Source organism: Ambystoma mexicanum, chromosome 5q, assembly GCF_040938575.1.
Source record: "Ambystoma mexicanum isolate Mex_15411 chromosome 5q, UKY_AmexF1_1, whole genome shotgun sequence".
Lineage (NCBI taxonomy): Eukaryota > Metazoa > Chordata > Amphibia > Caudata > Ambystomatidae > Ambystoma > Ambystoma mexicanum.
This window is the reverse complement of record NC_090933.1, coordinates 345,431,948-345,453,726: the sequence shown is the minus strand read 5'-3', so window position 1 is coordinate 345,453,726 and position 21,779 is coordinate 345,431,948. Positions and strand designations below refer to the sequence as shown.

General features: G+C 46.9%; 1 protein-coding gene across 5 annotated transcripts in view; it reads left to right on the top strand.

The window, feature by feature from the left end:
* CEP192 (centrosomal protein 192) overlaps positions 1–21,779 on the top strand; it is a 2,773,731-nt gene that overhangs the window by 2,205,752 nt on the left and 546,200 nt on the right. For all 5 annotated transcript variants that reach the window (XM_069620824.1, XM_069620822.1, XM_069620821.1 and 2 more), the window contains one exon: positions 6,762–6,906. In XM_069620824.1, coding sequence (XP_069476925.1) covers positions 6,762–6,906 — 145 coding nt within the window. The remainder of the gene's footprint in view (positions 1–6,761; positions 6,907–21,779) is intronic.

Genomic DNA, 21,779 nt, shown 5'->3' with positions numbered 1-21,779 from the left:
TCCTGCACATAATTCACCTGACCTGGTCCTTCTTTTGTGGGCATCCACAGCCAACCTCTTTTAGGGGACCCTATTCTGACAACTGTAGGGGTTAGTGACATTGGTCAAGGAAATGTCCCTGAGGGGATTGAAAGTCCACATATGTGAACTTTTTGGAGGGCAGTTCCTCTGCCGTTGCTATGCTTTTTACAATTAGAGGTTTTACTCTTGTGGTCCTCACATACCCCACCACCATGCGCTACATCAGGAAGATGTGTGGCAGAGTCGCTCAAACAGTGTAGGGAGGAAATGCTCCCTTGGTTTTGGGTGATGGCGAACAAAGCTGCAATGACATTTTCAGGCAGTCTGAACACTCTAGGCTGAGTTGGATCTTGGAATTCTGCCACTAGTTAGTGGTAGCTGAACTTGAAGATCAATGAGCAGAGCTTATCCACGTGGTCCAACCTGCTTGCTACCAATTAGAACAAGAAGTTGAGATGTTCTTCTCCAGGGAGTTCCCTGTTGGGATGGGGAGGCACCCTGTGGGATGCACTATCGACCACGTCTCCACATTCCCTCTGTTCTCAGATTGCTTTGCTGTTGAAGCAGAGCAAAACAAACATTGATCTTGATTGGTCCGGTCAGTGCACAGAGGAGCTGGTACATAATCCTGCTGACCATACTTTTTTGCCCTTGGAGGGAAGCTCTTCTGACACAGGTTTGCAGCAGATTGTCAGCCCAGTGGCAGGAAGCTGAGCCAACACTCCTGGTTATTTAAAGGTTGAGTTACAAAGATTGGGATCTCTTTGGAAGTTCTTGCAGGGAGGGTTTTCTGAGTTGTCCATCTATTGGTTGCAATTCAAATTTGGCGAAATCACGTTTCATGCTGCCTTCAGCGAGTAAAATGAGGCGAAATGCACATAAAAAGGCTCTCCAAATATGTTTGATCTAGGCTAGAACAGTAATGCTGCGCAGGCTATCTGTGAGGGTAATTTATCTGCCTTAAGGAGATGGATTGATGTAGAAGTGAGGTTCGTGGTGATCTGACCATGTGACTGATCACGTGACTTCTAACTGCACGTATAAATGAAAGGACTAGATTAGTAACCGGCCCTTTGTCGGGTCTTTGTGGGGTGCGCATTTGAAGCGGACACATTTTGGATGTTCGGGAAGCAGCGCGAGGTAAGGAGGGATGGGCCCAGTGAACTATTTCATGGTGGCATGCCCTTTGGGGGCAAGGGTTGATTTATGGTTACTTGTATTTGTTTATGTAGCATTGGCTTTTCAGAAGACGTTACAGCATTTGAAGTAGGGATGCTTTTGACTCATTTAAAATGTTCTCAGTCAAGCGAACGTTCCCGTGTCTTGGTTTCGTTAAACGTGTGCCTGTACAGGCATTTTTGTTATGACTAGCAAGTGCGAGAAAAATGGTTAGTCCGTTTCTTTTTCCATGTTTATTGTAGATCAGACCCTGTAAATCTCTAGGCTGACGAAAAAGCGGGACTTTCAAACTATTTGGATTGTGTGTGCTTTTAAAAATCACCTTTAGGTAAGGAAAGATGCATTAATTTACTTCCACATCTATTTTACCTTTCTTGCATTAACATACGTGGTGAAAAGAAACAGAATAGTTGACCTGTTGTGGTATTTATTTAATTTGCAGTGTTTCGTGCTGCAAGTGTTGGTGTTTGACCCTAACAGCCGCAGAGCCCCTCCTTTGTGTTCTCTTTGCTGGAAAGCATAGTAAATAAGGACAAGGCCTGGAGTTATTAGATTTTCGTCTCTGGAAAATAGGTAGTTATGAACAATTTTTAAAGTAGGATGACATCTTGCTAGTACAACTGGAGTACAAATTAGAGAATCGGTATTTGATTCCTGATGTTTTTTGTGTGGAGTACTTTCCGGTTGCATGAATTATATTTATGTCAATTAGTACATACGTTATTTATTCGACAAAGACTCTGTTTGGGGGCTTTTACAAATAGGCATCGTACATATTATTTAGGGCTAATTGGGTATTATGAAGTAGCATTATCTACAAATGAAAACGTCCATGTGAATTTAACAGTTGCACAAAATACTTGTCGTGTATTTATTCACAAGTCACTAGTTATAAATTATAATGATAATGTGGAATTTATAGTTGCAAAGAGAATATACTCTGTAGCTATACTCTGTGGCTCTGTTTTTTTCCCCTTTTTCTCTTATATTCCTTTGTTTTCTCCTTTTTTCTTCTTTCTTCCTCTTCCCCTCCCCTTTTACCTTTATTTGTGTTTTTCTCAAAGAATTTACTGGAACACCACATTTTTTAAATGCATGTATTAGATTAGCATATGTGTGTATTAGTCTTGCCCTGATGAGGACTTTAGGGGTTGAAACACGTGTCGGCACTAACAAGCATTTGAAGGGTATCTAGTTGTCTAAAGAGTGTGTCAAATTGGCACTAACAAGTATTCTATGGCATATAGTTGTCCAAAGAGTGTGTCTAAATAGGTTGTGTTTCCGACAGCGAGGTCAGTTTTAAAAAAAATCAGATTTTTTTGAATTTGCCATTAATGAATGTTAATCAATTCGTTACTCACAACTTAGTTTTGTAATTACTTGTGATCTTGATTTACATTTGGTGTGATCCCATCATTAAACTCCAACATGGTCCAACAAAAGGGGACCTTTACATAAAGACTTGTTCATGGTTCTTGTGTTTGATATATTTTATGAGAGTGTTGAGCATGTGCAGTAGGTTACAGGTCTGACTGTAGAGCACTCAGAAAAGCATTTTGCCAGTTTTTAATGGATGTAAACCTTCTTTAATTAGTTTAAATATGCTTTCATCTCTTATTTACTTCTGTTTTAGCTGTTTTTAAATATTAGCAATGAATTCTTTAGTCAATAATTTTATGTATGGATTCTATTGTGATAAACATTTGTTGAATTTCTAAGAAATGTTCTGGTTTACAAGAGTGGAATGTATTCATTATATGTATAAAAATGGAATATTTGTGTAAGGTTTTCAAATGAAAAACCATGTGCACAGTAAATGGAAAAAGAAATGACTTATTCAACTTAAGAGGTAAGTAAAATAATGCTGTGAATACCAACTCAAAAGTGATTTCCCTAACTGAAGCAGTCCATTCCCTAAGAACAATGGGGCGTTGTTGTCACACTTTAACACAACTTGAATAAGGATACAGACTTATAAAGGATACAGAATCAGCATCCACCTTGGGAGACCCTTTGCTCTGGGATATCTTGAACGCAATGTTAACAAGACTTTCCCCCCAAGAGCGCAGCCTGTAGAAATAAACTATAACTAACAGGCCAGGGGCTTGAGTGAAAAGGCAGGAGCAGCGACAACAGAGCTAAGGGAACAAAGCAAAACGATGGTTCAAGAGAGCAGCCAGAATTACTAAAGTGCACCAATCACCCACCCGCAATTACCCTCTTACCTGCTTAGCCAAAAGCAGTCCCGTAAACCTACGAAAGTTCAGCAAAGTGGTGACAAGGTGAAGAAGGAAGAAAGTCTCAGGTGAAGGAAGTCTGTGCAATAATCCACCTAACCCGAACGGCACGAGGGCGCAACTAGATAGTCCAAAAATAATCCCCAAGGAATTCAGCAAAGCGTCCCCAAAGTGAAAATAGCCAATCCAAGTAGTGACAACCAAATCAGGAGAGCGTCCAATCGGTCACTTCGATGTGTAGAGCAATGTTTCTTGTGATGAGAGCAGCGTCGTTGATAGATCCAGAAAAGGAGTATTTTTGTGGGCTTGTGAAATACGTGAGGGTGAAGGGTTTCAGAAAGCCAGTGGAGTTAGCAGCCAGTAGAGAGAAAAGAAAATTGTGAATAGAAGTCCAGTTCAGATTTTCCTAATGTTCTGAATTGCGTTGAACTTGAGGTTAGCAAATTCCAAGGCATCACAACAAACAAGGGCAAGAGGGAAACGGTCCGTTTGGAAAAGCCATGAGTTTGTTTACCAAGGGAAACAGCCGAGGGAAAATGCGCCAGGAGTCGTAGGGGAAAAAACATTTAAGAATAATCCTTAAAGCATGAGCCGGGTCCAGGAAACACAGGAATCAGGATATCAATAAATCGGGCACTCAAACTAATTACTTAGTTTTAGGAGCACCAGTTGCAGGGATACGCCGTAATAAATACTGGTATCATTTCCAGGACGCAAGACACGTTGCGTGCGCTTCACGTGAACGCGGGAAGAAAGAATGCTGGATAATGTAGTGCTGCGTATCCCACGAACTGAAAGCAGTCGCCAGGGCAGCTTCCACATGGAAATAGACCCCCCCGGACGTCTGTAAGCAGGAATGCGGGCCATGACAGTTGTGGCCAAAAGTCACAAGAATGACAATGCTTCTGACCAGAATGATTGTTTGCAGTTAAGTAAGAATGTACTTGTTTTGATGAGGGAATTAAATACTCCAACATTTTTACTAAGATAAGTAAAGAGGCTCTTGTATTTCAGAAGTTACTACAATGACCAAAAGGTAGTATAGTGGAAGGTTAAAAGAGAAAGGGACTGGTTTCCAATGTTCTCCTATTGAGGACAGGGGGGGGAACAGATGTACTGCATTTACTTACCCCCCACCCCCGACTCTCATTTTCCCAGATGACTTTGTGGGTCTGTTGGGTGTGGCTGGAGTTTGGATTTCCCTCCATTGGTTCCAGTGAGCGGTCCCTGTGAGTTACAAGTGCAAGGACTCTTCTGGTGATTTTCAGCAGCAAGATGCAACTCCTGGCGATGAAGAAATGCATGATTCACTGTGCAGGCCTCGTCAAGGCACTTCACTAGACAGGCAAAGGTGAGTTCCAGTGACTGTCTCTGTACCGTGGCCACGACCAGCGTCCTTCCAGTCGCTGCCACAGAAGCTTCTCATGGACAGGGGCCCTTGATGCTGGAATTCGCAGTGAAGCCGACTTGTGCCAATAACTGGTGACTACCAAAGTTTCGGTTGCAACCGTCGCACAGTGACTGTTTTTGTGAGGTAGCCCACGAGAGAGCTGGTCAATCCAGATGGTCCAGACACACTTCCGAAGGCTCAGGTCATCTGGATTCTCTAAAAGGCATTTAGAGTAGTTGTTCCCACTAGTCCAAGGGCTGAATCACTGATCACGGTCTTCGGAGATCAGGTAGTCCAGCTGGGTTTCACTGTGCCTTAGGCACAAAGGGATGCCAGGCTCCCTCAGGAGTCTTCTGCGGATCTTCAACCGACTGTTATTCTATGAGGGATTCTTGGCTGTAACACTGATCTGAAGAAATGGCTGCAGGAGGCCTCTTCTTATCCAAAATCTATGCTGGAATGAAGTCCACCAATGGTAAGCATCTGCACCGTTCAAACCGACAGTAGTTGCCCAATCAGGGTCAACTACTGGTTTCACCCATGTCCCACACCCAGATTCTGACACCAAGCATGTGGAATTAGACTGACAGTTCCACCCTCTTCCTTTGTCACACATGCATACACGCACGAACACACATTGTATACACACACACATGCATCACTAACCTGTGAAAGCAGCAGCTTTCCTGGGCAAGTGCAAGATCTTGAAATGGATTTCCTGACCTGGCAAGGCGGGAAGAAGGCCAAACTACAATATGGCCAAAGAACAAACGAAAAACTTGTGACACCGCCATTTTAGGGCATTGGCCACGTTTAGTAGCCATACGCGATAAAAGCGAATGTGCATGCTAAAAATAATGCAAAAATTGGAAGAATATATCTGCTGCCATCAGCTTGTCTTTAGGCACATATGAAAGTAACCATTTGCATGGTAAGATGCTGTGCACAATGTTAAAAAGTCACAAAAATGCAAAAGGGAAAACCTAATTTCCCAGTGCTGATAGTCTGAAGGACTGATCAGTTTCTCCATACAAATGAGCAAAAAGCAAGGGAAGTGAAGCTTGAAAGCTTTACTTCCCTTCAAAAAGTCAGATCAGGTTCAAAAACAGAGAAACAAAGATTGTGGGTCCTTAATAACGAAGGGGGGAAAGTTGCAAAACACTTTCCTAACACTTACAACCCATCATGTTCTTTCTGTTGGATATAATACCTCTTCTAATACATAATTCATAGACTTCCCACCCATCCTTCTACGTTACCTACTCTAATATTGTATGATTACATTTTTGCATTTTCCTTTTTGTATGCAACAGTTCTGATGCTCTTTGTGCTTGTCAGTGGTCAAAATGGAACTGGGGAAGATGGAGTGGTGGCTTCTGGTATATACAGATGGCTTTTGGCACGAAAGTGTTGCAGGGAACAATGATGGGGCTGACCTTGGAAGTGCACCGTGGATGTTAAAAGGTTTCTGCACACAAGTGTTGGAAAGGGATTTTAGAAGATTAGGAATCTGGCAAAGGAATTACCTTATCAATCAATAAAGAAAACATTACCAAAGGTATGAAATGTGTTAATTGCCATAGGCCTCCCCTTATCTGGACATCCACACCCAGCTTCTGGAAAACGGAAGTCTACACTGCCACCTCCCTTCCTGAAGAGGCTACCGCAGACTGGGCTTTTGCCAGTGGGCTGATGTCAACTCTTAAACAGGGCAGAACATGGCACACCATTGTTTGTTGGGTCTGCAAGTTGTCCTGACACCCCTTTTTGTTTTAGTGGCTAATTTAATCAGGTTGGTCTTTAAGGCCTCTTGTGGCGTCGTTTGGAGGCAACAGTACAAGAGTAACCTATTTTGGTCCCATTTGAGAATCTTGCACTGCTCTCTGCAACCATTGTCACAGAAACAGTGCTAAACGTCTTATTTTATTTTTCAGTATATGAATTGCCTCAAAGGCTAAATGACATACAACTCTTTTATGGAACTATGCAAAGAGTTCTCCTTTCGGTTGTTGGCAGTGCCACTGGTACCTACACAAATGAATGTACGCTATCCTCTCCAGAAAGTTTGGATTCAAACAGGTAATGTATGAATTGTTCTACATTATTAATGCTGATCACTCTTAAAATGCTTCATTGGATGTTTACAAAACAGAAATGTCATAAATTAAAAAGTATTACTTCAGGTTCAAAGAATTTGAGAGTTTCATTACTTCAAAAACAGAAGTGATTTCTGTTAAATGTTGCTTCAACTGTGGAAACTTCATTATGTTAAAACAGTTATGAGATAATATTTTAAATAGTTACATTGTAGCTCAGTGTTTTACACTGAGAATCTTCAGGCAGTGCCCGTGGCAAATTTAACAAGTCAAATATCAAATGTTTCAGGTTTTGATGGCAAGATATTCTGTTTATTAATGTGGCTTATCAGCTTTCTGTATGTTGGAAATTGGTTGCAATGATGCAGTGATTCTAATACATTATTTTATTTGGGAGTAATACAGCAGTCATAATTATTCTGTAGTTGCACTGTCTACACAGACTTCCATTGGCAATATTTATAGTTGTCTACAAGCCCTTGTACACATTCTTCATAGTTCTGCAAAGGTACCACATGGACCCATGTTTTATTTATTTGCTAATCTTTGACTCTGCTGTCCAGGGTCTTGCACCCTATTCGTTTTTTGGCTTCCTTCAATCTTCCCTTCAACTAAATCTGTTTCAGCATGACTTTGCTTGTCCAACCCATCCTCAGTGTGGCCTGCTTCAATTGGATTCCTTCCTCCATCCGATTGCTCGTGTCTGATAATTTCTTCTAGTGCCAGCTGTCTTAGCAAAACCTTTTCAGGGCACACTGGGGTTGCATGACTGCTCCGCCCGGGGATCTTATGCCCCCTGATGCCAGATGTGACATCTGGGCTAGTATCTAAGGAGATGTTGTAGCTTATGACCTCAGTTCTGCATTTCTACCCAACTCTCAGAAGCTACAGGACCATACAACAGATAAGCTGTAAGAGATATCCTCCAAGATTGGTAGGTTAGCAGGGCAATACGGATCTGTGGGAGGAAGGACTAAGCTATCAGAAATAATATAACTGTGAGAGGTAATTTGTTATACTGGATTCCTTCTTCCCAGAGTTACTATTATATTCCGTCCCCTTGCCTCCATACTGCATGGGCTTCCCTTTCTAACAACAGGACAATGAGCTTTTTTCACCAGAAAAAAACCTTCTTCCCCTTGAAATTTAGAGGCGCGGCCCTGGGAGCATGCGCTACCCAGACTCCGCCCACCAGCGCCACACCTCAGTCCCTTTTTCTGCATCAACGGGAACGGCCGATTTCACCAGCGCTCCTGGGTTTGGCCTTGCCATGTAGTTCCACATGCTCTTCCCCAGATTCTTCTATCTTTTTGTCTTCTTTTTGTCATTCCGGTACTTGGTCCTCCGGCGTTACGCTCCTCCCCGGCGCATGTCGACTTCAGCAGGTGTCCAGCCTGCGAGTGGCTCTTCCCTACATCCAACCCCCACGCTCTTTACCTCTGCTGCCTTGGCCCCGACCACGGTTGGGAAGGTTGTACCACGTGCGACACACTGACTCCATGTGCACTGAAGAACAAACTAGCTCGGTGGAGGGAGCTCTTCCAAAGGTCGCCTCCAGAGGACTTGAAGGACTTTGTCAGACAGAGATCGAGGCCCAAAGGAGGGCCGCTATTTTCCATCACACCCCGTAAAGGCGACTCCTTTCCGAGAAAATGCCCAAGCGGGAGGAACCCCTCGGGTTCTCACACCAGCACACACACCGAGGCTAGTCCAGCTTACGGCCGAGGAGTCATCGGATCCTTCCGGAAGCGGTGCAGAGGGACTGCAAGGTTTTTTTACCAGGTGTTCACCCGAGGGGCAATGCCTCAGGGGGCGCCTGCATGCAGCACTACCGACATCTCTGCCGAGGGCCATACGCCTACCAGGCCGCAGCCTGAGGTGCAGAGTAGGCCTCATGCTCCACCACCAAGAGTCTTGGAGGAGGCTGGGCCCAGGGAGCCAAGGAGCACGACGTCTGCACGTGGCACGCAGCTCGACAAGATGGCCGCTGCGCCAGACAAAATGGCGGCTCATCCGATGACACTCCTAGCAATGGAGCAGGAGGAAGAACGAGTTTCAAGGTGGGACCGGTGTCAATCGAGTACGTGGCTTACAGTTTATCGATCAGCAGCGCAGGGCAGGTTCCCCCTGCAAACTAGACGGTGCGCTCCGGCCCCAGCATACCCCAACCACGCCGTCAAAATCTCCTGCCACCTCTTCAGCCTCCGAAGACGAGTTCTTCGAAAGGTTCCTGGCGCTGATGCGAACCCCGCAGATGGGGGCCATCCTAAGGGATGCAGTCAGGGACTTGCTCCCTCCAGTCACTCCACCCGCGCATATAGTTTGATTCTGGCTCCCCTGCCTCCCACAATTCAGGAGGCTCTGCAACAGCCTCTGGCTCTGGTCCCTACACCGCAGTCCACGGCGCCCAGCAGTCCTCCACCAGCTCCAGACCAGCTGGACACTCTGGTGGATGCAGGCGAGGAGGAGGACCCTGACACGCAGTTGTCAGCAAAGGCCTTGCACGACAGGCTAGCAGGTCTGGCAGAATATTTGGGCTTTCCTCAACCCGAGGTCGAGCAGCCCGAGGAGGGGGTCTTGGCAGAAGTCCTCACCCTAAAACCCCCTACCAAGACAGGAACGCAGAAGGACGTTGCGGCTCTGGCCAAAAGGGGTTGCTCAAGCGGCACTCAGCCCAACCTGTCAATCGGCACCTTGATGCCATGTATAGACGGATGGGGGGGGATACACTCTTGTTGACGCACCCTCAACCGCACTCTTCGGTGATTGCTACAGCATCACTCTACTCCAAGCCTCAGTTGTCCTCTGTGCTGTTAAGCAAGGAGGAAAAGATCTTGGAGGCGTACTGGAAGAAACTGTACTGCAACGCCTCGCTGCACATGCGTCAGGCAAAGCTGATGCCATGTTGGCAGCTGCTAACCGGAGGCTTTGGCGGGAAATAGCGGATTTCCTTCCAGTGCAGAGCCAGGCACGCTTCAAGGTGGGTCTAGGGGAAGCCAGGCTGGTAGCGCAGGACATCATGGGGTCCACTGTGGCCCACTTCAATACCTCTGGCCGGACCATCTGCATCGCCGCAGACATGAGAAGGATGGCCTGGCATCGGGCTACTAAGTTTAACCCCGACATCTAGGAACGCATATTGGACCTTCCATTCCAGGGTAGTGACTTCTTTCACTCTACCACTGACTAGGAATTGGATAAAAAGAACAGCTCGCAAACTGCAAAATCTTTATCCTAATGAAGGCCACACCCAAGGCATACACCCAGACGCATCAATGCTCCGACAGGGGGTGGGGGCTCTTTTGGTGGGTTCCGGGGCTTCCTGGAACAGAGGGCGAGGCAGCCTGACCGCTCGCCGAGTCAGCACCGGCGCAAGTAACAAATAGTGGGGAGGGAGCAAGGGCTTCTTACAGTCCCCCTCCTCTGCAGCAACCTCAGAAGGAAAAAAAAAGTATGACGCATCCCTTCGGGTCCACCTGTCTCTGGTGGGGGGGCAGGCTTGCCTCACGCGTGCAATTTTGGCACCAGAACTTTATGGACCCCGGGATCCTCTCTATAGTAGCCACGGGGTACCACCTACCGATACATCCCTCTCCTCCCTCCTCCCCTCCACTCTCACAGATTGGGACGGCAACTCTGTTGGCGGCGATCTGGTCGCTTGTCGAGAGCCATGCAGTGGAAGAAGTCCCAGCCTCCCAGAGAGGATTAGGCTTCTATTCCAGGACTTTCGCCATACGAAAGAACAGACAGCCTGGCATGAGAGTTGTGTTGGACCTATCCACCCTCAACCTCTCCCTCCCTCTTCAGAAATTCAAGATGGTTACGCCAGCACTCATTGCAGAGACACTAGACAAGGGACATTGGATGTGCTCCCTGGATCTGAAGGACGCCTACCTACACGTGCCGATTTGGCAGCCACATCGCTCCTTTCTTCGCTTCAGGATCATGGGCTGCCATTTCCAGTACAAGGTGCTACCCTTTGGCCTCAACTCAGCCCCAGGTATTTACCACAATCATGAATGTAGTAGGAGCCCTCCTCAGGGCCTGGGCCACCACGTTTACCTGTACCTGGACGACTGGCTTGTCAGGGCGAGATCTCTGGATTGGGTTATCCACATTTCCTCCGCACTTATGAACACACTCCACAACCTTGTGTTTACTATCAAGCTCCAGAAGTGTCGGCTTCCTGGGCCTCATCTGGGATACAAGCGCTGAGGTGGTCTTTCCCTCGGAGGACAAGATTACGGCTATCAAGAGAGCCACTACTCACTTCCTGACCAGAGCAGTGACCTTTGCCTTGCGGTACCAGCACTTACTGGGTATCATGGCAGCGGTCTTCCTGGCCATGCCACACACGAGACTCAGGATGAGAAGGTTACAGCTACACTTCGCAACCTCATGGAATCAGGATAGGGGCTCCCAAGCGGAGCTGGTCAGCATACCGCTTTCTCTCCACTCGGACCTCACATTGTGGTCCAGGGACTGCAACCCTCAGACAGGCAAGCCCTTCCGGCAGCCATCCCCGCAGGTCACCATCACTATGGACTCTTCCCTAGAGGATTGGGTAGCAGCTCTGGACTGCCACAGCGTCCATGGAGTTTGTACCCGGCAGGATCAGGAGTCAAACATCAACTGGCTCGAACTCAGGCCCATCTGTCTAGCTCTCAGAGCTTTCTTTCCGCTCATTGGGGGCAAGACCGTCCTTATCCAGACAGACCACTCCACCAGAATGTACTATGTCAAGAAGCAGGGGGTTACCAGGTCCCCTACTCTGTGCAGCCTGGTGGTCAGCATGTGGGAATGGGCCCTGGAGAACATCATCTACCTCAAGGCCGTCCACCTCCCGGGGGAGGCCAACTTGGAAGTGGACAGGCTCAGCAGACTAGTTGCAGACAATTATGAATGGCAATTGAACGGCCAGGTGCTCCTGGAGGTCTTCAGCAGATGGGGGCAACCTCAGGTGTATCTGTTTGCCTCCTGGACGAACAGGAAGTGTTGTCAGTTTGTGTCTTGGCAGGGGCAGGGCCCTGGCTCCCTGGGCGACTCATTACAGATACGGTGGGAGGGCATGACGGCCTATGCCTTCCCGGCCACAACCCTGATCCACGGGGTGATCCACAGTATAAAGGAGACTTGTCACCTCAGCGTCATTCTGATAGCTCCATGGTGGCCGGCGAGACCGCGGTTCTCCAAAATACTCCACCTCACGGACAGACCTCCCATTCCTTTAGCTCACCTTCCGCTGGTTCCAGCACATCTCCTGTCCCAGCAGGGGGGCAGGGTCATACACCCTGCCCCACAGAAGTTGGCCCTCGCAGAGTGGTTCCTGAGCAGGTCACCCTCGGGCACCTGAGCCTATCACAGGCTAACATGGAGATAATTCAGGGCGCCAGGAGCAAGGCTACCAGGAGTCAATACAGGAGTAAATGGACTAGGTTCTTTCATTGGGTGGACTCTAAGGAGATCGCCCCCCTTAGGTGCATGCTGGATAATGTACTTTCCTTTTCGGCACACCATGCGCACTCAGGAGTGCAGGTGGACACATGTCGCACCTACTATGCAGCCATAGGGGCCTACAGAAATTCGGAGGAGGGTAGTCTTCTCCTCTTCCAACCCGATAGTCAAACATCTGGCAGGCTTGTTCAGGCTCTACCCGCCCATCAAGAGGCCACACCCCGTGTGAGACCTCAATGTGGTGTTGGGCGCCTTGGCACATAAACCCTTTGAGCCAATGGCATCCGCGGGCATCAGGCTTGTCACCATAAAGACAGCTTTGTTATTGGGACTCGCCTCTGCTTGCAGAGTCAGCGAGATCCAGGCTCTAGTGGCCTCAGAACCCTATACCACCTTGCACAGGGATAGGGTGGTCCTGCGGACTCACCCGGAGTTCCTACCTAAGGTACCCTGCGCTTTCCATCTAAACGAGGAAATAGTCTCACGTTCGCTGACCCCAAGGACTAGGCTCAGAGAGTCTTGCACTGTCTGGATGTCAGGCGCGCTCTGAAATTCTAACTGGACAGGACCAAGGGTTTCTGCAAGTCAGATGCACTATTTGTCATCTTTGGGGGCTCCAGACCTGGGTATCAAGCATCCAAGGCTTCCATAGCACGGTGGATGGTTGCGGCCATCAGGGAGGCCTATGAGGAGCAGCACAGGCTGCTGCCATCTAACGTGCACGCTCAAGCGGTCAGAGCCAAGGCCACGGCCATAGCATCCCAGCAGTAGGTCCCGTGGCAAGTCATAAGTAGGGCAGCCACCTGGGCCACCCCTTCAGCTTTCTGTAAGCATTACTGTTTGGACTCCGGCTCTAAGTCAGATGCGGCCTTCGGACAGGCGGTTCTTAGGAACTAATTTGCTTAAGCAGGGTCCTTCTCTCCACCCTGGGGCTATGTTCAGTTGTAATCCCCGATGCAGTATGGAGGAAAGGGGACGGGAAGAGTAATTATAAGTTACTCACCGTAGTGACTAACATACTCTTAGTCTCCTTTCCTCCATACGTCCCACCATCCTCCCCCCTAATAATACTGGTGTCCTTAGGCAATGGTAAATATTGTTGACGTATCAATGGAGACTGCAGTCCGGTGCTGGTGAGTGGATTCAGGGTAGCACATGCTCCCAGGGCCGTGCCCCTCAAAATTTAAAGGGGGAAGTAAGTTTTTCCTGGTGAAAAAGGTTCTGTCTCCCATCCCTAGGAAGGGACACCCATGCAGTATGGAGGAAAGGGGACTATGGTAAGTAACTTATAATTTCCTCATCTTAAACAACCATAGTAAAACATGAGGATAGAAGAGAAAGAAAAACGACCCCTCGATTAATTAGCCGAGGTGGTGGCACCAGCATACTGTCACTCTTCTTGGCTTCTCTCCACTACTCCTTCAAATCTTCTTTTTTTGCCCTCCCTTGAATGTCAGATCTTTGACTTTCCTAAACCTTATTCAATCACATTTCTTATTGTTTACCGTCCTCCGGGTCCTATTACTACTTTTTACAATGGCCTGGACTGTTTCCTTGCTACTTTGCTCCCTTCATAGTCCTTTTTGCTAGGTAACTTCAGTCTCCACCTTTCTGCTACCCATTCTTCTTCTCCCCTTCTTTCTCTTACTCCACTGTCCATTCCTCCTTTTCACATCTCCGCTTTGTCTCTAGAATTAAAATTCTCCTCTCTTCTCCTATGTATTCCTCTGATCATTCACTTCTCTCCTTTTCCCCCTACTCGTATCTCTCCTCTCTTCTCCATTTATTAACTCAAGTTTTCTTTAGCTTCCTTTCTGTCTTCTCTCTCCTCAAGTCTTCTTTCTCTCACACTCTTTTCTATTACCTCTCCTGATCATGCATCAGATTGCCTTCAGAATTCTTTCAGCCACTCTAGAATTTTGTCCACCCCCCTGTCCCTCCGTCCCTTCCTTCCTTCCTTCCCTCCCGTAAGCCACCACAATCCTGGCCGTCACCCAACCTCTGCTCTGTCCGAACTACCCTGTACCGTGCTGAACGTAGCTGGAAGAAAACCCATGACCCTTATGATCTTGCTGGTCCATGAGCTCTGCATGCTTTCTGCGATTCTCTTCTTTCTGCTAAAAATCTTTCTCCTCACTCATTTCTTCTTTCTCACCATCTTAGTTGCATTCTTGAAGTCATCAATCACGTGATCTCTCCCTCCTTCTGGTCTTTTTGTTTCTAAGCTCTCTTCCACTGATTTTGCCGACTTTCTAACCTGTTTCTTCCCTACTCACAGCAATCTCCTCTGTCCCTTTACCACCTTCCCTTTTCTGCCCCCCTTCTAGATCTCCTTCATCCCCATAATTCTCTGTATTCCATACTCTCTATGATGCAGATACTGTCTCTATTCTTACTTGCACCCCCGTACTGCTTCTCTCCTTGATCCACTGTCCTCACCTTTTATCCCCTCGGTATATCCCACCTTCATTCCCTGCTTAACTCTCCCGGTCTACCTCAACCATCCCCTAATCCTTTAAGCATTTTACTGTCCTACTGTCATTACAATAATCAAGAAACCTTCTCAAATTTTGGGTCTATTTTACCGCCTACATTTTCTTCTAAACTTTTAGAAGGGGTTGTCTACTCCCAAATCTCTTGATATATCGTTCTCCACTCTCTACTGCCTTTAACTCAATGTGTCTTTCATCCCGGCCATTCCACAGAAACTGCTTTCTTCATATCACTAACTCTCTTCTTTCCTCTCGGCACAATAAATCATCTTCTATACTTGTTCGCTTGGATCTTTCTGCAGCATTTGATACTTTTGATCACCTCACTCTGCTTTCTGCCGTCACCACCCAAGTATTCTTTGACTCTATAACTAGTTGGTTTCATTCATATCTTTCTGATCGCACCTGTTCTGCTTCCTCGGCAGGTCAAACTTCCTATCCCCACGTCCTTTTCACTATGGTGTTTCCCAAGGCTCCATACGTGGTCCTTTGCTCTTCTCTATAAATACTATCACACTCTTTTCAGCCATTGAGTCTTTCAATCTACAGCTTGTTCCTGCTGTTTCCACCCATACATCAGTCATCGGATCATTCCTTTCCATCCTTCCATGCAGCAAACCTCCTTATTACCTCCATTTCCTCTCGGCTTGACTATTGCTCTGCCCTTCTTATGGGCCTTACCTCATCTTTCCCTCCTTCATTCAGTCTTCAACTCTACTGTCTATATTTTCTTACTGTCCCCGTGTTCATCCATTTCTCATCACTCTTGAGTATCTGCCTCCTCCCATACGATTATCAGCTTTTTTTCTTTTTCCTTTTGGCTTGGATGCAGGTTTCTGCTTGGCTCCGTGAGTATGTGCGCAATACAAATGTGAAATGAAATCTGTACTGTTTTTAAGTGGTTCCATGGTCTGGCTCCTCCTTATCTTGCTGCCATCAATTCATCCTACAATCAGGCTTGTTCTCTTAGCTCACAAAATCTCTTTTCTTCCCTTAAACCCTGTCTCGTTTCTGGTCTTTTTCTCTCCTCAGCCCTAAACTATGGAATTTGTTCCCCTCTTTACATTTGTTGTTCTCCGTCTCTATGCATCTTCTGCTCTCGTTTCAAATCCCACCTCCTTTCTTCTACATCTCCACTCTAAAATCATCTGCTTAGTTGCGTTATTTCAATCATTGCATTTTGTGTGTACCATTTTATAGAATTGTGCAGCACTTTGGTGCAAGTGCTATATATATCCCAATAAAATACAAATACCTACCTACACCAGAAAAGTCTGGTGGACTGCTCAGCCAAAGTAAGTGTCCTGCCCTGACCGAGAATCCAGGCAGTAGTGTTTGGCAAATCTGTGCACTGAGTGAAGCCCACCTAGCTGCTTGACACTTGTCAAGAGCAGGAACACCCTGTGCAGCCAGGCCTCTAGTGGAATGAGCCCCGAGACCATCAGAGCTTCACAGCTCGATCACAACATTCAGGGATGCAGAGGATCCATCTCGACAGGATTTATTTAGTAACGTTCTTGCCGGCACCGGGCACCAGTGTAACCTACAAAAAGCTGGTCATCTTTCTGATGTTCCTCATCAGAAATACACAGCAACTAAGAACCCTTGCATTGTAAAGCCAATGACATTGTCCCTCTGTATTAGACATGAGGGATAGGGTAAAACCCTGGAATATGGATAATATATGAGAAATGGAAGCCTGTCACGACTTTATGTAAAAAAGGATGGTCTCACTTATAGTCACCAGAGTGCCAATTCCAATCTTATTGCAGAGTCTGACCTTCCCTTAGATTTACATTAATTTGCTACTAATAATGTAAATGACAAATAATACCCCTGTACGTGTGAGACTTACAGTCCACCCACCTGCTGAAACCTCTCCTGGACTACCTTATATTGTGTTGTTACTGTAGTTACATGAGCCTCATTGTTCCATAGTAGTGTATAATAACTCAACACATGATGTCCCACCCAATAAGGGTCAGCAACAAGTTTGCACAATGTGTCTACATCTTTCTCTCTTCTCCTAAGTGCTTGGTGCATTGCCAAGTCCATGTAGCCTTTCCTGGACCATCCTACCTGTAATTGAAAGTATCTGAAAATATATCTGTACCAATTGACAACACTGAATCTAAATTGTTTCATACCCTCCTTCCAGTTTGTCTGGCAATTTCTAGTAAGATTTAAATTGCTTGTAGGGGCTGAGAATTAATGGAATAATGTATCTGTATAAAGTAATATCTAGTCTTCTCCCAATGTTCAGTGAAAACCCTTCTAGAACTGGTTTCCTCATTATACAATCAGCTAGTGCCTTTGTTGTCAAACCAAATGACAGCAATGATAAAGGGCATTCCTCTCTTGTCCCTCTATGCTCCACAGGATGTTTTTCCAGTATTGCAGGCCTGCACTATAAATTCAAGGTGCTCCGCTTCGTCCTCAAGTGTCCCCCAAGGATTTTCACCAAATGCTTGGCCCCTGGGGCAGCCCATCTTCATTAAGGGGTCATCCACGTGTATCTGTACCTCAATTTGTTTTTGTTGTTTTTTTTATTGATTTTAACTTGCATTTACAACAGAAGCATACTTTGCACTTAATTACATCACATAGTATTACAATAAAACCTAACCGACAAATCTAGCCCACAATGCCCATCCCATCTTCCCCTCCCACTGGTCCCACCACCCTACCCTGCCTGAATTGCTAGCGCCAATCATACATTCTTGCTGCCTACTGCTGGGCTGATCTGTGTCATGTTTACTGGGGTGTGTTCTCTATATCCACTTCCGTGTCCTCCGGTGCAAATAATTTTGTGTCAGAGCATTCCAAGCTGCAATATCATCACTAGTATCCGACCGGCTCAATTGTATCGCCCGCCCCAAGCAGCTCTTTCAGCTAGGGCCCACTTTCAGCTAGGGCCCACTTTTTAAGGTCCCGCCACCAGTCTTCTATGATGGGACCCCTTTGGGACTTCCACGCCATGGCAATTCCGTGTTTGGCTACTATGTACGCCAAGTCTTTCATTTTATGTATGTTTTGAGAGAGCTTGGGGCGCGGAAATCGTTCTAACAAACAAGGAGCAGGAGATATCACATTCCTCTGGAGCCCTTCTTTATTCATTCTCACTTCCACTCCTGCCCAATATTCTTGTACTTTGGGACATGCCCAGGACATATGCAGCATACCTGCGTCTGTGGCAGCGCACCTAGGGCAGTGTTGTGTAATGGAGCCCGGGAACTTTGAGATTCTCAACGGGGCATGTATGCTCAGTGTGTTTAAAATAGTTGTCAATTGTAGCCGTGCATTACGGAACAGTCTTATGGTATCTCTGTATCTAAGCCCAGTGTGTATCTGAAAATGGGGCGCCTAGATCTTCCTCCTAGTTAAGCTTAGCTGCTAGTTCAGTAGAGTGCCCCGCCTTTAGCAATAGATCATATACCGCAGAGATTGCGTGTACCCCCTGCCCCCCTCTGAAATGTCATACAGGATGTCAATAGCTGAGTGTTTGTCAAGCACTAGGTGGGCCAACTGCATGTGAACTCCTCCCTAATTGTGCGATATAGCAAGTATTGGCCCTGACGTAAGCCAGTGCGTTATGCCAACTCCTGGAAAGGCACAAATTAAGTGCGGCTAAGCACGTCTCCTATTGTGGCTATCCCATATTCTTCCCACACTGTGTGTACACCCAGATACGCCTAGGGTCCCACTGAGGAGTATTGACACTAAAGGGACCTGCACCGAGACAGGGTCCCGCAGCCCTATCTGTGTGCGCTCTATCCCATACTTTAATACCCAGCGTCACTAGGTGTGAACGTTGGCGATCTCGGGGCCTTTTGTTCCACTCAATTTCTTTTAAGAAGAAGCGCGGCACGGCTGGTTGCAGTAACTTCGTGACTGTGGTAGGGTCATCTGCCAGCCAGCCCGCTATGAATTACTGTTGCCCTGCCACAAAACATAATTCTAAGTGTGGGATCCTAATGCCCACTTCTTCGTAGGGCCTACATAGGGCGGACAGCACAATCCTGCTCCGTGCATTCCACCATACAAATCCCCTGCAGTGATTGGCTAGGGCTGTGAAGGCGCCTTTGGGAATGTTGTACGGGACATGTATGAAATTATGTACTAGTCGCGGGAGGACCACCATTTTCAGCAATGCCGCTCTGCCGATTAAGGAAAGGGGAAGTTTTTAGTCCAGAATCTCATCGAGTTCGCAACTCCCTCTAAAGCTTTCTCCGTGTTATGGGCATGTTCCAGCACTGGATCGCGATAAATATGTACCCCTAAATATCTGAACGAGTCCACGCTCCATTGTAGCGCCGGGACCGGCAGCTCATTGAGGGTCTTTCCGGCGAGGCCTGCTAGTGGGTACAAAGAAGATTTCACTGCACATCAATTCCAAGTTATCTTCTGGATTTTGAATGTATAACAATGTGTCATCAGCATACATAGAGATTAGATGTGGTGTGCCATTAATGACTATACCTGCTGTGATATATTCTGTTCTTGGGTATTCCGCAATCGGTTCCACTGCTAGGATGTAAAGCAAGGGAAATAGCGGGCAACCCTGCCTGGTGCCCTTCTCGAGCTCCCAAGCATCTGAGATATGTTGACCCATCCAGACTTGTGCTATTGGTTTGGCGTACATCAATTTTACCCACCAAATGAACCCTTGAGCCAAGCCAAATCTTCCCAGTGCAGCATAGAGCCACTCCCATCTAACTGAATCGAATCACTTTATTGCATCCAGCATGGCCACCGCACAGGGGGTCTCCCAGGCTACAGTACTATGTATAACATGATATAATCGCCTCTGATTCCAGGGCATACTCCTGCTTGGTACATAGCCCGTCTGGTCGGGATGTACACATTTAGGAATCACCTTTTTTAACCTGTTGGCTAGCAGTGCTGTGAATATCTTACTGTCCTGATTGAGCATGGACAAGGGTCAATACGATCCACTCACCAGCAGTGATTTATTGGGTTTTAAAATGGGCATAATTATGGACTGCGCTGGAGAACTCAAATGCCTCAGTGAACACCTCCAGGATGTGCAAGGTTAACTCCTCCGTTAATTCCTTGTAGAACTCACTTCAAAGCCAGGGGCTTTGCCCGTGGGCAAGGATCATATTATGCTCTGTATTTCCTCTACCATGATGGGGGCATCCAAACCCATCCTCTGCTCGGCGTCCAGATGGGTGAGATCAATTTCACCTTGTACTTCCTCTATATTTGTTTGTGTGGTCCTGGCCTCCTCTCGGTATAAAGCCTGGTAGAATACTTGAAAGACAGGATTAATTCCCTTGTGTGTGACACGTAGCACCTTGTTGTGTATGGACTGCATGGATGGGCTCCCGTTTCTCCTCTTCTTTGTACAGCCATGCCAACAACCTGCCTGGTTTATCCCCCTTTGCATGCTGCCTTTCAATATATTTCGAGTACTTGTACATTCCCAACCTCTCCCAGTGTTCCAGGCATTTCTGCCTCAGTGCCAGTACTTCTGCCTCATCCTCCCCTTGGCCTGCCTGGGTCTGTGTCAACCTCTGAATTTCCTCTTCTGTGGAGGCCAACTCTTTGATCATCATAGCCTGGATGCCGCCTGATTTAGCAATGGTGGCGCCCTTAATGCCCACTTTGAGGGCCTCCCATAAGGTCCCTATGCTGGGCACACTACCAGAGTTTTGTGTGATATATTCAATGATACTGTCTATGATAGCCTCTCGAAAGGGGACATCATGTAGTGATTCTCTCCTGAGTCTCCATGTTGGTATTGGGGCGTGAGGGGTACATATTGCCACTGCATCAGGAGCGGGACCCTCCCTCTATGCTCTGCAGTGACAAATTGATGGGATATTTCCTTACCTGCAAAGAAGTAATCCAATCTGATGTGGACCGCATGTGGTGCAGAATAGTGCGAGTAGTGAATCGTCCTCCAAATATCTGAGGAACGGTGGTGGGGGGTGTTGGCTTGTCCAACCTAGTATCGATCTGTCCATCAGTGGATCTATCTATGACTCAATTGAAATCACCCCTCCCCCCCCAATGATGTTGCTAATTCTGTAGGGGCCAAGCCTTGAATACAGTGTTTGGAAGAATGCTGCTGTGTTGTGATTAGGGGCGTATGTGTTGACTATACATGCGTCAATATTTTCTAAAGAGCCTGTAACGCTCACCTGGTATCCACTGGGACGTCACTCAGCCTGTTCTGACCTCTTACGACCTCAAACCCTTCTGTGGAGTCTACTCGACTGGAGACTGGGCCTGAAACACAGGATTGGTAGAGTTTAACTCCCTATTGTCTCTGTGTGCTTGAACCCCTACTTCCCCGGGGTCCAACCCTTCCCTTTGATCCGCAGCTCACCTTGTTTTCTTGGAAAGTGTGCTCTCCGTCCTGCTTTCAGCGCAGGGGCGCGTTGATTGATGCAGGCTCGTTGCTGCCTAGTCACTGGCAAGAGTCAGACAGGTAAGTATAATGAGTCTTTTGAACAGTTCTCTAACTTCGTTCCTTTCCTTCCTTTGATGATGGCCGGCGTCCGGGGATGGCGACGTGCTGCTGAGATGAGTAGCGCTGAAGGTGAGTGAGAGTGCGATGCAACCTTTTCGTATTTGTATTGAACTGAGTTCTTTTTCTGTGTCTTTTAGGTGCCGCAATGTTTTCAGCGTGGATGCCGGTTATGAAGAAGAAATGCGGTGAGTAAGCGCGGTATGCGGCGCCTCTAGATGTTTCCACGCTAACCTGGAGTGTCTTTTCCCTCTTGCAGATGGATGAGAAGTTCCGGAGACAGAGTTCCCCAGAGCGGCTGGGATTCAGGTAAGCGTTTGAAGCTCGTACAGTCTTTAAAAATAAGCAAAGATTTGCTGAAAGCTTACTAATGCCTTTTTTCTGTTCTTTTCCCTTTTCCTTAGGATGCAGCAT